The sequence below is a fragment of the Zingiber officinale genome, chromosome 7A (genome assembly GCF_018446385.1).
Source record: "Zingiber officinale cultivar Zhangliang chromosome 7A, Zo_v1.1, whole genome shotgun sequence".
Classification (NCBI taxonomy): domain Eukaryota; kingdom Viridiplantae; phylum Streptophyta; class Magnoliopsida; order Zingiberales; family Zingiberaceae; genus Zingiber; species Zingiber officinale.
The window spans coordinates 16,183,441-16,199,655 of record NC_055998.1 but is presented as its reverse complement, the minus strand read 5'-3'; the positions used below and the strand labels follow the sequence as shown (position 1 = coordinate 16,199,655).

Here is a 16,215-nt window from a genome sequence, read left to right as displayed (position 1 = left end):
ATTCAAAAGCCATCTCTAAGGAAGTCGAGCTATTTAGCATCAGAATTGGATTGTGCCAAGCTTATACACCTCAACAAGTCTTTCGATTCTCTTACCAATTGTAGAGCTATAAGTTACAGGAAATTACTTTAATATGTCATACAAAAACACCATAAGAAACTATTGCAAATATGGCTGAAACCAAGCTGCAGTCTTCAATATAATCATATACTGCATCCAGTGCTTCCTGCAATTATATACATATATAACTGCAAGACTGATGCTATGACTGGTTACATTCCAATGAATTCTCTCTGGTCAATAGGGGAAATGAATGGAGTTAATCAGCAAATATATCTAAGCCAAACACAAATTAATCAACACTACTAGTTCCTGCTGTTGTTTAATTTCAGATATTGGATGGCCTTGTGCTTGAGTTCACTGGTGCCCACAAATCAGCCCCATTGCTTTGAGCAAGCTTCTGCGTCGATGCGATCGGCATGAGGCAGAGACCGCGCCTTCTCAAACTGTAATAATCACCTTCCTAGATCACATCACAAAGTGGATATTTTAAACATGAATCCTGAAGGCTAGTTTAAAATTCTCTACAGAGCTGAAGAAATGGCTCACTTCCACATTCCCTGTGACTGCTGTCCCAAGATAAGGAGCACTCAGCACATGAAGTTGTTCATGGAGGAAGTTGATGTAGGAAGTGGCCTCTGCAAGCACAGAAGCTGTGTCTGTCTGAGTTCATAAAAACAAGACAACAGAAACTTTTGTTACTCAAAAGTTCAGATCATTCATGTCTCAAGTTCATCTCTTAGTTCCTACCTTGCCAAAAGGGGAAACCAGTTGCTGAAGCTTTGCTACCCTTTCTCCGATCTTATCCTTCTTCTCCTGCAATTAAGCCGCATGTCAATCGCAATCTCAGAGAAAGAGATACGAAGAGCACAAACCTTGGTAGACATGGCAGCTCCTCCACCATCTCCACCTCTACGCCTCTTCTCGGCAGTCAAGTTGCTGAGAACAAAGCTATTGCAGCTTCTTCTTTTATGATCCACCATCTCTGCCATCATCATCATCTTCTACCTCCTGCGGAATTCATAGCTCAATATCTGAAACATTTAAACTTCGTCTCTGTCCTATTTCTGCTTCTAGACATGCCATCAGTTTTCCCATTGCCCGAATTAGTTTAATACAAATCTGGCACTGATGCATTGCACCCTACCTTCTCTATTTTTCCATGGTTCTGAAAAACCTATTGAAGCACAGGCCAATAGGACGAGAGTCTAATTTGACCAAAGCGTCGCCACACTACGAACTTGATGATAATATCAAGCCAGTTGTCAGTTGCACAAAGTTTGACCACATGTTCTAGACATATATAGCAGGCTCTGAATCTTTTTTTCTTTTTGCGTGTTGCCCTAAAATAAAGTTATACTAAAGCTCGACAGGATTATCAAGGGTTAATTGAAGACAGAACTCACCTGAATTCCAGGAGAAGAGCTCTGAAATATCAAGAGCTAGCAAATCAGACAGCTGCAGATGTTTAGCACCTGCTCTTTTTCTCCATTAAAGTGAGTTAAAGCTCTTTTAGGAAAGGTAAATAGGATGGTTAGGAAGGGAAGAAGAGATAGAAGAGACTGTGAGAAATGAGCAAGGGTTTAAGGACTGAAGAAGGAGATGCTGTAGGTTTTTATAAGCAAATAGAAACCAGTTGATGGTTTTTTTTTTTATTTTAAATTTCTGTTTTTTACAGCTAATATCCAACCCATGGATGGAGCCCACAAGTAGTTCTCGATGTCATCCTCTTACTTATCTTCTCTTGTCGCTTTAGGGCATTTGTCTACCTCTAGAGATTGAGGACAAGAATCCAAGTTTTTCAACTACCTGTCTAATTCAATTGCGTTCTTCTATTAATTAATTTAATTAGACCGTGTTACAGGAAAGAGTCTCTAATTTAATCCAAATCACAAAAAAGCTATCTGGAAAATTATTAGTGTTTATAATTTTTAATTAAACATAAAAAATATATTTATGTTTGAGATTATTTAAAATTTGAACAGGAGCTAAATTTGACACTTTATAATCTTGCAAATAAGAATACAGAGAAAAATAAGAGATACTGGGGTCCACGCGCTTCGCTTCGCGCCATCATAATTAGACTATAAAGCATTTAACGTTCTAATCTAATGAGCCACTTGCAAGTTAACAACTATCATTAAACGTAAGTTATAATGATAAATCACGCTTTCAAATCTTATTGGTTTAGATTTATTTATGGGCAAAGGAGCGTCTATTTGTTTTTTTATTATAAAATTAGGTATTATTTATTTATTTTTTTATCAAAGGGTATTTCATCCCATTAGCCCTTTAAAATGATATGATTATCCTTAAATATACTCTTCAATATTATTATTTTTACCACACTTATTAAATCTTGAATTGATCATATTGTATGAATATGACAAGTTTTATAGTATAACAATGTACTACAGTTTCATAATTACTACAAATATAGATTTATTTTATTCAACAATATTCATATTACAGTAATTATATAATTATAATGGCTATACTATAATAATCCTCATTAAATCATAACTGTTAGACCGTGAACTTATCTCATTTATACAACTTGCTAACATGTTCAGAATTTAACACATAGGGTAAGCCTACTTGAGAGCAACCTTATTTTTTTTTTTTTAGAGGTTAATGGGATGTGCTGTTTTTTATTTGTATAGAGGTTAATGGGATGTATAAAATACTTGCTCCTGGGGCAATGGACAATGGTACAATGACAATTTTCTCAGTTTTTAAGATATTTAAGGATTGAGTGTAATTTTGATAAATTTATGGATAAATTTTTCTTAATAATGATTGACTTAAAAACATTAGATTGATAGATCACACATCGATCATCCTCAAACTAAATATCTAATACTGACTAAAAAAACAAAATACTCTTTTAATTTTTATCATTTATTTTTTAAAAGTAAAATTTCAAGTATGGGTTATAAATCAAGCACTTGTCACGCAAATTTTTAATTAATCTACGTATATTCTGTTGAAAAATGCAGTCAGAGGCTACGTGAATAAAAAAAAAAAAAAAGTGTGTGAGGTAAGATGCGGTGGAATTGTTTACGAAAATTATGCAAACTTGTGTTCATGGATAAGACTGATCAACTAAATATTTGTCAAATCGTCTGGTAATTTAATGATGATGGATTTGGTTTAAATTTAAGTTTTTAAATTTTTTTTTGGAGATCTTGTTTCATTTTCATTTCGTCAATCTAATTTGATGTCTCCGTGATCCGCGGCATTCCAATTTCATGCCTTTTCTCGTGGCATGATTTGTGGTTTAGTGGCCCAAACTCTCTTTTGCCTCCTAAATGACTAGTAAGTAAATGAACATAGTTATCAAACTTAAAGCAGACAGTGACTTAATTGATTTTTAAAATGATAATACAATTATCATATTATTATTTTTTTATCTATTAATTAGTCCTCATCTAAATATATAGCATGAGCTACATGGATTATTTTATTATGCCATAAAATAAAACAAATTGATTTTAAAAAAAACAAGTCCGAGTACTAGCGGGCTGGGCCGGGCCTCAGGCGGTCCGGTTCACATGAGACTCCTGGACCGGATGATCAAATCGGACCGAGTCGTCGGACAAAACTTGGGGGTCGTGGAAATCTCGAAGCAGATCGTAGTTCGAGCGGTTGAAGGATTACCATCTTTCGCCGCCGCCAAACGTCACAGCAGACGAGCCGGAGCACCTACCTTTGGACCTTGTGGCTACTTTGAGATTCGCCGGAGAAGACTTGTGGTACATAAACTTTTAGTCTTTCCCGCATCTTTATACTAGTGTTTTTGGTGTTTGCGTGTTGTCAAGCGAAACTCCTTCGATGCGGCGTCTGGAAACCAATCCGGTGTTAAAGATGTCTCTTTTATCGGAGTTGCATGATTGTTTGATTAAATTGACATCTTAAGCTTATGAAGTTTGGCGAGGCTTAGTTTTTTTTTCCTGTATTTCCTGATAATTTTGACATCAGTTATGTTTCCCTTCTGAATTTGGTTATCAGGTTGCCATTTCTTCTAGCTCGGTTGTTGTGAACGCTGCTTAAAACTGAAGATTGTTCTCCTTCTGACTCTTTAACATATAAGCCAGTTAAGGATTCCATGACTTCTATTGTTCAATCACCTAATTTGGAGATCCTTGGTATGTTCTTTTCGCCTTTGCATGATTTCTCGCGCTCGCTGTTACTAATACCTTGCCTGCATCGCCTTTTCTATTTATCTCTTGGTTACTCAAGCTAGAGAACCAGAAGGTTTCTCCATATGGAAAGGACCACCATTCAACAACGGGCAACCGGCAATCAAACTCGAGAGAGTTTCTTGCACCGTGGCAAGGTTCAGTGATAATGGGTCCAGGCTTATGGTGACCAAAAACAACTCTGTAATCAGTGTGTACGATGGCTATAGCTCCAATGAGATAAGGTCCTTTGAGATACCTTCCCTTCTTGGTGCCGCTTTGTCTCCATGTGGCACCTACCTCCAAACATTTCAGAAATCTACCAACCCTCAGGATAAAAATGTTGTGCTCTGGGAAATACATAGTGGTGCATCAGTCTATCAGCATTTTCAGAAGAATATGACTAAGGCCACATGGTTTGCTTCTTTTACTTATATTCCTATCTTGGTGATAAGACATCAGAATTTCATGTAACATTTTTTGAGTCTTCAGGCCGTCCATTCAGTTCAGCTCTGATGAATCTGTTGCCTGCCGACTGGCAACAAATGAGATACAGTTCTTTGACTCAAAGGACTTCTCAAAAGGATTTATTTATAGGTTAAGACTGCCAGGTGTTGCTGCAATTGAGTTGTCAAAGGCTCCTGGGTCTTATATTGCAGCATTTTTGCCTGAATCAAAGGTTATTAGTCCTACTCTATCTGGACAATTATTGATCAATAAAAAATTTAGTAACTAGAATGTGCCTTATTACTCAGGGTATTCCTGCCAGCATTCAGATCTTCTCATCTAATAAGGATGCTCAAACTCAGCCCATTGCTAGACGAAGTTTCTTTCGATGTTCAACTGTGACAATGCATTGGAACAAGCTATCTTCTGGACTTCTAGTAGTTGCTCAATCAGATGTTGATAAAACCAATCAAAGTTACTATGGTGAATCTAAATTGAACTATCTAACTACTGATGGGAGCCACGAAGGACTTGTTTCTCTAAGTATGTTCTGCTGTCAAATTCCTTGATCCTTGGTATTAACAATGTCTACCAGTGTGATTGATTTTTAAGAGAATGGCAGGAAAAGAAGGGCCTGTGCATGATGTTCAATGGTCTTACTCTGGATTGGAGTTTGCTGTTGTTTATGGATGTACCCTACTTGTCCTTCTTGTTTTCTAATTTCCCCCCTACATTTAAATTGCCAATTACCTTTCTACATCTAGTAATTACAGTGATTTTTCTTTGCTTGTCTCAGTCATGCCTGCAAAAGCAACAATATTTGACAAGAAAGGCAATCCATCACTGGAGCTTGGGCAAGGCCCTTACAATACAGTCAGATTCAACCCCAAAGGAAGAGGTATATTTTATTTGGTAATCTGGTCAGCTTGTTATCTGATGCCATGTGGTGAAATTCTTGTGATTTCATCACTTAACAGTTAATAAATCAAACGCTTTGATGTTAGCTGATCCATATTTCCTTAATTTCTGATTATTCCAGTTGTATGTTTGGCTGGCTTTGGCAATCTACCTGGTGACATGGTATGTCATAGGATTGGTTTTAGTGTGCATTATAATTGCTTTTTTACAACCTTAACATAATTTTTTTTAATGATTTGCTATTCCTTAAAATCATGATAGTATGCTATGTTTGATTTTTGCTCAACAATAAAGATAGAACCTTGAGACTTAGATTATTTGCTTTGATTCATTATTAGTGAACAGAAATATGTGGAAGCCAATTACATCGATATTTTCATAACATTTTAGTTAAACCAAGGGCATTGGAATCATCATATTCTAAACTAGGCTAATGAAAGAGTCCAAGATTTTTTCCATCTACAACAAGGAAGGTCATAAGGAAAAATATAATGGTTTGTTCATTGTTGTTTTGCTGAAAGTGAACATGTTTTCTTGGTTCAGTGCTCTAATATTTCCATTTTATTCTTTCCCCTTATTCTCTTCTTTCCCTAAATTTTCAGTGTGAGCAGACTAGAGTTTCTTTAACTCATACCTATTCAGTTCCTCAATAGCATTTCCTGTAGATTCCCACTTAACTACTAATAAACAGATTATGATAGTAAATTGCTTGAAGGCTATCTTCAGTTTGGATAAAGGTCAATGAGGATCATAAATATGCGTATTGTTTAAAAATCCTTTTGAATGGGCATTACTATGTGGTTTTGTGAGATTGTTCTGTGCACTTTGTATAAATTTGGAAATAAGTTGTAAGATTATTAGTGTTTCAATTACTTAAAGAAACAACAAGAAAGAAGAAAGTTCTAATGTCGCAAAGAGGTTGGATCTCGAGAAATGGATGTGAGGAGTTGATAGGAAATGAAGAATGTATCATTCTTGAACACTTTGTTGACAGAGAAGAATTGAGGAAAAATAAGTTAATATGGTGTGTATATATATACCATATTAAAACCATGCAAGTGAACTAAGAGGAATTCATTGTGCAAGGAGAGGCATATGAATTTTAGAGAACTTAACAATTGAGAGGGATTTTGAAGTTTGTATGATCATCTTGGGCCTCTTAGAAAAATTTTATAGGAATGCGCTACAACCAATCATGTTTTATGTGTTAAAATGTCTAGTAAAAACATACAAAAATGTTAGTACAGTAGAACAGGGATCTTAGATGGTCTGGTGCTGGTGGTTATTAGGGGAGAGAGAACATACCTATTTGTGCGCAGTTTAGTTGTTGTTTTTGATAGATGTTAAAATGCTTCTGCACTTATTTTTGTGCTTGAGAGATAGCACAGTCTGAACTGTGAAATGTTGTTTTCTTTATATTCTTCTAGTTTTGTTCCTTTTGATAGGCATTTTGGGATTATAAGGAAAAGAAATTGCTTGGAACAACAAAAGCAGAATGTTCAGTGACTAGTGAATGGTCACCTGATGGACGGTATTTCATGACTGCCACTACAGCACCAAGGCTGCAAATAGACAATGGGTATCTTTATTCTACCCTTAATTAGCTTTTTTCAGCATAAGAAGATGTGGCTAATGCTCAACTTTTCCCAAGGATAAAAATCTTCCACCATGATGGATCGCTTTATTTTAAGAAGATGTTCAATAAGTTGCATCAGGTATCTCATCATAATCTTGTGTTTGTTGCTAGTCTTGTATCATGTTCATTTATCTTCCAATCCCATATCAAATCACTGCTCATAATGGAAGAGGCTTGCTAATGCAGGCTGACTGGAAGCCAGAAACACCTGAAAGCTTCAGTGATATTGATGAACTTGTGACGGCTGTCAACACTATTAAGATTGGTGACAATGAAAAGAAAGGTTACTCATTAATTTTCCATCAAAAATTGGATGACAGTCTATATACAATTGTGTTGTTTTTTTTTTTTCAGCTCAGGGTTCAAAATCTACAGAGACAAGTAAGATCCCAGCTAGCATTGCTCAAAAGCCTGCTGCATACCGTCCACCCCATGCTAAAAATGCTGATTCAGTTAAGGCTGAGGTATGCACTCTTCTTTTTTTCCACTCTTATCTATTTTTGAGAGAAACAGATTGTATGTGATATTATCCAGTTGATGGTTTCTGTCATTTAACATTTAAAATATTCTTGACATCTAGTAATCATCATAAGCTTTATAGTGTATACAACGGTATAAAATATCAGTCTGTGTTTGACTTTGGGTCTTCTGTTGGAACAATGTGATTTTCATATTGTCTCGTGCAAATACTTGGCACACTTCAAAGCGTGTGGAGATTAACACAAACGAGTTTAATCTTATTCCTTTTCACTTAATTTGTTTATCCTAAACATAAACTAATTGCTATTAGAAAATCAATTCAATAAAGTTCTGGATCAAGTTATAAAAATATAATAAACATCTCAACTAATATTTATACCTTATTAATACAAAAATCCCTCATGCATCAAATGTTAGCATTACTTGCAACATCGAGTGTCATTGATTTAGAAACTTTTTAAGATTCAGAGTAAATGATGCTTTTAAGACATCCTTTGTTGAAATTGGTTTATCCATGTATCTATAAATAGATCTTGGTTATCAATTAATTAGTAATTGGACTTGAACTATCACAATTAGAACTGTGATGCGGTATCTATAAATATATCTTGATTATCAATTAATTACTAGTTGAACTTCAACGTGGATGTAGATGCGCGTTGGTTTCCCTAACTTCAATGTCATTTTTTATTGGTGCTGGTGCTCCAGTTGGTTTTTTCTTTCCCTCCCCTTTTTATTGTGTTTTCATCCTCTCCGCTTGACCAAAATATGAAATCATATCTCGCTTGGTTCCGGACGATACCAATCGTGATAGGTCTTGTCTTGGCAAAACTATGTAGGCACCAATAGCACAATGGTATTCACCTATGCTGACATTAGTTGCTAATAGCAGCGAAACATTTTGGCTCTACCCATCCATATTGACGGGCACTTAAAAGCATAATATATATTCTAGAATATACTAAACTAAGAACATAATATTTTCTTTATTTCAAACTTTTTAGTCAGAATTCTTAATAATGAAACCACATTGTGCATGGCAATTTGTTAAATGCAATTTGCGTCTTGATACAATAAATTTCCAGCCTTATGATCTTCTTGCTTCATTTAAATAATTTAAATGTATACTATGCTTAAATAATTCTTTTATCTTTGCAGCTGTTTGGAGGAATTGCTCCGGCAACGTAAGTCCTTCCTCATCCTCATTCTTCTCGTGTCGATGAAAAATACCAGAATTTTCACTTGCACATTTTGCTGGACTTATGATATGCCATCTGTATATATTCAGAGAAATAAGCAAAAATGCATTGAGAAACAAGAAACGCAGGGAGAAGCAGAAAGAGAAAAAGGCTGCTGAATCTGGTAGTAATGCGTCGGCAAGTGAGAGCTAGATTTAGTTGTCGTTGCTACAAAACTTGGTTCTGAATAGCGGTGAGAAATCATTGATTTTGCAAATGCAGTTCGATTATTTAAAATTTTGTAGTTTCCTCAAAGGCCTGCGGATGGCTGAGATGTGGTATTTATATAATGTAGTGCTGCAAATGTCTCAACATTTTCACCTTAATAAAGGTTTTTTTTCCGCATATTTGCAGATGATCTCTCGGTGAGAATATTCTTGTACGAGTATCTGTTGCAGCCTTTTTAACTTGAATACAAAAATGGCTATCCTATATATTAATAAATTGGTGATTTCCCAAACTACCCATTTCGTTTTGCGTATTATCTATGACACATAGCTATTTTTGAATTGACGAAATTCTGTAGTTCTTTTCATTCTCTTTTCCATAATATCCCTTTTTCTTTTACCGTTCATCCAAATTCCAAACTATTTTATTTCCCTCTCTTTTCCCTCCAAAAAATCAAGTCTCTCCGTCTCCATCGAAAAGTTCGCTTCTAATGAAAGTTCCCTTCTAAGTAGGGATGAGCATTCGGTTAATTTGATATTAATTTTGTATAAATTCTTTTTATTGTTATTTTAAATAAATTTAGTTAATCCGGTGTTAACTGAAATAACTAATTCAGTTAATTCAGTTTTAGTAAAACTTTGATTTGATTTGATTAGTCAACATTAAATCGGTTTTAGGTTAATTCAGTTAATTTATGTACCGAATTAACCAAATATTCACTCCTATTTCTAAGCAACCGAAAGCTTGTTCTTCCACATGTTGAGCTCTGTCTCGAAGTTCACAATTGTCGCATGAGGTAGGATTGCTATCGCCGCCCCCGAGGCTACCACTTTGACCAAGAAACTCCTTTGTAGCACCAAAAAAGTTGTGTGGATCGCTAATACTATCTTTTTCATCCTCGTAGTTCCTCTTATCATTGAGATGGACTGTGAGCAACCGCTGAACGAGTAGGAGATGCAATAGTCAACCCTTCTTCGCGCCCCACCATCCCAGCGCCCCTCTATACTACCGCCGCACCATCCAAATGAGAAAAGGAATGAGATAATTATGGTCTAATCCCATATATGGATAGGTGGTAGTAGTGATTCCTGTTTAAGATAGTTACATTAAATTTGATAAGTTAAAAATATTTGAATATTCTTATCTAATTGAATCTCGGATTTCATGAGAATTGTAGAGAATTATCATATTTTAATTATTTTCGATCATTCCTTCTTATACAAGATAGATGAACTGTGAGCAACAATTTTACTATGCATCTTATAGATGATTTTAATAATTTTCAATTTACTGTGCATCTTGTATTAGAAACAGTGCTACTTAGCAGTCTAACACAACATGTGTTGTATTTCTTTTTTTCATTCTGCATCTTTTGATGATGAAAGATAGGTGCTTAAGTTACACATATATACTATACATACTTAAGTCATCATGTCTTTCCTATTATTATATATTGAAAAAAAATAAAAAAAGGGTATTGATCTTATCCGAAAATTAAGTCAGACGAATCGCCGGATGAGGTGGATGAAATATTGACCAAATCACGATGCCCGGAGGTGTGGAGGTATCCTGAGATGGCTTCTATGTTGACCAAGTCCTCAGAAGTCCTCTGGTCAACACTACTTGCAGCCAGCGACCGGGTTACCCCGGTCTCTGGTATCCCATTGCTCGAGGCAGATCCAACGGGTATATAAGTAACAGACTAAGACGTATAATAATAAAATGCGTATAGAATATGAATGGAGAACATACCTTGGCCTAGGGGGCGCCCTCGGGTAGATTGGTGAGCTGGTCGAGACGCTATTCGAGTTGTCGCGACCTCGAAGAGTAGATGACTTTGAGCAAGATGCAGAGCTAGATCTGACGACACCTAGTCGAACATGACCTGGATCCAGCTGGAAGACGACACGCGAGTCAGGACCTAACCGCGACCAAGCGACCTAAAAATGCTAACAGAGCAATAACGATGCGCGAAATGCCAATGGTGAGTGCCGGGCAAAGCGGCGAATGAAGCGAGTGCGAGGAGTGTCAGGCAGAGCGACGAGTGAACGGTGAGTGAGAGGAGTGACGGTCAGAGTGGCGAGTGAACGGTGAGTGCGAGGAGTGTCGGGCAGAGCGGCGAGTGAGATGAGTGCCTGACTAGGGAGCAAACTCGACCGGCTAGTAGTTGGCCATGAGAACATACTTGCTTATAACTCGCACTAGGATGAGAGTCTGGAATCTCGACTGGGAGGTAATTGGCCGTGAGGGCATGCTCACTTATAACTCGCACTGAGACGAGAGTCTAGAATCCCGACCGAGAGGTCATTGGACGTGAGGGCATGCTCACTTATAACTCACACTGAGACAAGAGTTTGGAGGCATTAGAGCATGCTCACTTATAACTCGTACTGAGGTGAGAGTCTGGAGGCGTGAGAGGATGCTCACTTATAACTCGCACTGGGGCGAGAGTCTGGGGAGGCATGAGAGCATGTTCACTTATAATTCGCACTGGGGAGAGAGTTTGGAGGCGTGAGAGCATGCTCACTTATAACTCGCGCTGGGGCGAGATTCTGGGGAGGCGTGAGAGCATGCTCACTTATAACTCGCGCTGGGGTGAGAGTTTAGGGAGGCGTGAGAGCATGCTCACTTATAACTCGCACTGGGGCGAGAGTCTAGGGAGGCGTGAGAGCATGCTCACTTATAACTCATGCAGGGACGAGAGTCTGGGGAGGCGTGAGAGCATGCCCACTTATAACTCGCACTGGGGTGAGAGTCTGGAGGCGTGAGAGCATGCTCACTTATAACTCGCGTTGGGGCGAGAGTCTGGAGAGCCTTACCAAGAGGTCGTTGGCGATACTTCGGTCCGAGACCGGTGGCGATACTCTAGTCCGAGACCAGGGGTGATAATCCGGTCCGAGACCCATGGCGATACTCTAGTCCGAGGCCAGTGGCGATACTCTGGTCCGAGACCAGGGGCGATACTTCGATCTAAGATCGGTGGCGATACTCTGGTCCGAGACCAGGGGCGATACTTCGATCTGAGATCGGTGGCGATACTCTGGTCCGAGACCAGGGGCGATACTCCGATTTGAGATCGGTGGCGATACTCTGGTCCAAGACTAGGGGCGATACTCTGATCCGAGACCGATGGCAATAGCTCAATCCCGAACGGGAAGATAAGAGATTTGATAAGCTGATCCGAGACCAATGAAGACCACTCGATCTCGAACGGGGGAGATACGGGATCCAATAAGCTGGTCCGAAACCAATGAAGACCGCTCGACCCCGAATGGGGGAGATAAGGGATCCGATAAGCTGGTCCAAGACCAGTGAAAATCGCTTGACCTCGAATGAGAGAGATAAGGGATCCGACAAGCTGGTCCGAGACCAGTGAAGATCGCTCAACCCTGAACAGGGGAGGTTAAGCCCTGAAGTCCATAGGAGTGGAGCCTATAGCAATATGAGGGAGTAGAGCCTTTGTCATACTTGATCGCAAAGTGGTGTCGACCGGCTGAGGATCTGACCTGATCCCTTGACTCCCAAATGCTCGTGAAGTTGGGGAGAGAAATAGTGTCGATCCCTTTACTTCCAAATGTCCGTGAAGTCAGGGAGAGAATAATCTGAGCCCTGATCGTCAAAGGGAGTGAAGCTCATAGTAATATAAGGGTGCAAAGTCCGTAGCAATAGAAAGAAGCAGATCACCATGAGTAAAGGGTGCAGAGCCTGTAGACGTAAGAGGATGCAGAGCATATAGTAGTAATAGAGTGCAGCGCCTATAGCAGTAAGAGGATGCAGAGCCCCATGGTGAAGGGTATAGAGCCTGTAGCAGTAAGAGGATGCAGAACTCCATGGTGAAGGGTGCAGAGCCTATAACACACCTGATCGGGAAGCTGGGCCCCTAGTCACTGATCGGAGAGTAAGGCTTCTAGCCTATAATCAAAGAGTGAGATCCCTAGTTCCTGATCAAGAAGTTGTACCGCGAGTCACTGATCGGGAAGTTGTGTCCCCAGTGTCTGATCGGGGAGTTGTGCCCCTAATGTCTGATCGGAGAGCTGAGCCTCTAGTGTCCGATCAAAAATCGAAGACCCTAGTCTTTGATCAAGGAACTAGGATCTTACTCTCTTATCAGGGAGTTATAGCAGATTCTATAACCGTAAAAAGGGAGCAGAGTCCGTAACGTACCTGATTGAGGAGCCTTGCCAACCAGCTGAGGGTTTGTCTCGGTCCCTTGACTCCCGAATACCAGTGGAGTCAAGAAAAAATATAATGAAAAAACTAACATGTTGGCCAGCTGAAGCTCAAACTAAATCCCTCGACTCCCGAATACCCATGGAGTGAGAGTAGAAGATAATATGTTCGTCGGGATCCTCCGGGACTGTGATAATGGTGGAGAACCCCCCAACGTCGTCCATTTTCACGTTCTAGAATAGGTGGAGAAGTTCCCACAGACGACGCCCAATTGATCCTGTCTGGAAACTGAGTCAGACGGACCGCCAGGTGAGGTAGATGAAATGTTGACCGAATCGCGATGTCCCGGAGGGGGGGGTATGGTGAGATAACTTCTATGTTGACCAAGTCGTCAGAAGTCTTTTGGTCAACGCTACCTGCAGCCAGCGACCGGGTCGTCCCAGTCTCTGATATCCCGGTGCTCGAGGCAGATCCAACGGGTATATAAGTAACATACTAAGACGTATAATAATGAAATGCGTATAGAATATGAATGGAGAACATACCCTGGCCTAGGGGGTGCCCTCGGATAGATCGATGAGCTGGTCGGGACGCTACTCGAGTTGTCGCGACCTCGAAGAGTAGATGACTCTGAGCAGGATGCAGAGCTGGATCTGACGGCACCTAGTCGATCATGACCTGGATCCGGCTAGAAGACGACACACAGGTCGGGACCTAACCATGACACGCGGACTAGGATATGACATCGACACGTAGGTCGAGATATGAGATCGGCACGCAGGCTGGGATATGCTATCGGCGCGCAGGCCGTAATATGACATCGATACCAGGCCGTAATATAACATTGGGGTCAGATCGAAGCACAATGATAACGAGGGCTTGAAGGCTTGATCAACATTGGAATCATACAACAGTAGCAGATCAAATATCAGACCGATATTGGAAGTGTACAATAATATGTATCGGATGTTGGATCGTCTTCGGATGTGTACCACGGGGTGGATTAGAAGCTGACTGTAATGATGAGGGTCGATTGCAAGCGACAGTAAGCATGGGATGTCGAAGACAACGCTGAATGAAGGAGGCGTCGTCCATCTCTGCAGGAGAGGGTGACGTGCGCTGTGGAGCACTGGAGACGACAATGGGAGAGGAGAGGGGAGGCAGTGCTCCGGTCGGAGACCAACGGTGTGGAAGGAGGGGATGATGCTGGTCGCTGATGGTGGCAAGGGGCTGGCCAGCGAAGAGTTGCACCCTTAACGCTAGAGAGGGCAGGCAGTGATCGCTGGAAGCAACGGCGACAGTGAGGAGGCCGGCGGCGAGGAGAGGTGACCTCTGATCGAAGAGAGGAACGTAGGAGAAGAGACGCTCAATGCTTGTCGATGGATGGCGATGAAGGTGCATTGACGTGCATGAGGTGGCGGAGTGCATTGTCGGCAGCCGAAGCGGCATGACGAGAGCGACAGTGCGTCAGTGTCGGCGACCTCAGCAGTATCGACGTCGGTATGCCTGGCAAGAGGAGAAGGATATAGGAGCGGAAGGGGGCGGTGGCTTGCCGACGACGAGGGAGAAGGTGACGACGGTGGCGACATCCTCCTCCCTATGGCGGCACCCCAAACGCAATCGAGCCCCCCGGCGACGACGAAGAAGAACCCCCCGAAGGAAAACACAACCCCTCTTTTGCTACAGTGTCCTCACCCTATTAATGCCCTAATAGTGATTTGACCAAATTACCCCTCCCTTTCTCTCTAATTCCTTCTGGGCCCTTAATCAATATCTGCATTAGGTATTATCTGGTATCACTGTTCTGATTATTTAAGACTGATAGATTGTTAGGATCAGTTGAGCTAGAGGGGGGGGGGGGGGGGGGGGAAAGACTAACTTCGATTTTTTGGTTTACTTGATTTTGTGTAGCGAAAATTTGAAGGCAATGCTAACTCCTTGTATTTACTTAGTATCCACCTCCTTGAGATGACTAATCCAAGGATCCATACCATGGTCACACTTTTCATTATGAAACTTCTCCTTCTCGGATCAACACCAAAAGTGGAGAAGCCTTACACAATAATCTACAGCTCTCTCTCAACAGAATACTTCATAAGGAAGAAGAATACAAGAGATTAGGGTTTCGAGTATACCTTCTTCTTTTTTATGTGGTTTGAGATTGCAGCACTAGTGAGAGCTTGAGCTTGAGCACTGGTGAGCAATGGAAAACGATAGAGCACAATTAAACAATATCCTCAAACAGGCTCTTCGAGCCTTCTTAAATCCTCCGAGAAAAGCCATTTTTCTTGTCATTTTGTAAGTCTTAATTGATAAAGAAGTGAGTTTGATCGATTATTCGATGTTAATCGGTTAGAGTAGTCAATTTGATGCGTGTTTCATTTGTGCGACTCCTCCAAATCGCCTACCCTAATCGATTAATATTAGGGTAATCGACTAGTTTAGTCGATTAGGGATTATTATATTTCGAACAGAATGTCCCGTAAGTGACTGAGCTAATAGCTTAAGCTTCGAACAGAAGCATTCTGATCGAAGCAAAAAACATCGTAAGTGATTATCCAATCACTTACGATGTCCTAATCGATTATACCAATTGATTAGGAAACCTTCTCTTTCAAATAGAAGGTTTGTTAAGTGATTGGCTCAATAACTTAACACCTTTTTAATCGATTAAGTATTTTGCTTAATCGATTAGTACACTTTGCTTGTGCTTATTATCAATTGTCTCGACAAGAATTTGGTTCTCGACCTCCCTGGACTTCTTTTGCCTTACATCCGGTCTTCCAACCTGTAAGGGCTTTTCTTGTGCCAAAGATCTGGTCCTCTGACCTCCTTGAACTTCTCTTGCCTTACATCCGATCTTCTGACTTGTAAGGACTTCTTTTGCCAGGAATTCGGTCTTCAACCTTCTTGGTCC

General features: G+C 40.2%; 2 protein-coding genes across 4 annotated transcripts; one reads left to right on the top strand and one right to left on the bottom strand.

The window, feature by feature from the left end:
- Positions 1-64: 64 nt before the first annotated feature.
- On the bottom strand, positions 65-1,663 carry LOC122001053 (transcription factor bHLH153-like). 3 transcript variants are annotated; one of them, XM_042555612.1, is made up of 5 exons: positions 1,467-1,663; positions 936-1,403; positions 811-876; positions 610-723; positions 65-523 (listed from the first exon to the last, which is right to left on the bottom strand). In XM_042555612.1, the coding sequence occupies exons 2-5, from the start codon at positions 1,059-1,061 to the stop codon at positions 389-391; spliced, it is 441 nt and encodes a 146-aa protein (XP_042411546.1). In that variant the 5' UTR covers positions 1,062-1,403; positions 1,467-1,663; the 3' UTR covers positions 65-388. The 3 variants fall into 3 exon arrangements, with proteins under 3 accessions (XP_042411546.1, XP_042411547.1, XP_042411545.1); XM_042555613.1 differs by having other exon boundaries at positions 936-1,300; XM_042555611.1 differs by having other exon boundaries at positions 936-1,071.
- A 2,010-nt stretch (positions 1,664-3,673) lies between these two features.
- Positions 3,674-9,307, top strand: LOC122001050 (eukaryotic translation initiation factor 2A-like). The gene is made up of 14 exons (XM_042555609.1): positions 3,674-3,815; positions 4,072-4,208; positions 4,303-4,657; positions 4,734-4,920; positions 4,997-5,231; positions 5,311-5,379; positions 5,485-5,586; positions 5,728-5,768; positions 7,052-7,185; positions 7,258-7,321; positions 7,429-7,525; positions 7,597-7,706; positions 8,881-8,906; positions 9,011-9,307. Exons 2-14 carry the CDS (start codon positions 4,169-4,171, stop codon positions 9,111-9,113), a joined length of 1,563 nt encoding a protein of 520 aa, XP_042411543.1. The 5' UTR covers positions 3,674-3,815; positions 4,072-4,168; the 3' UTR covers positions 9,114-9,307.
- Positions 9,308-16,215: the final 6,908 nt, after the last annotated feature.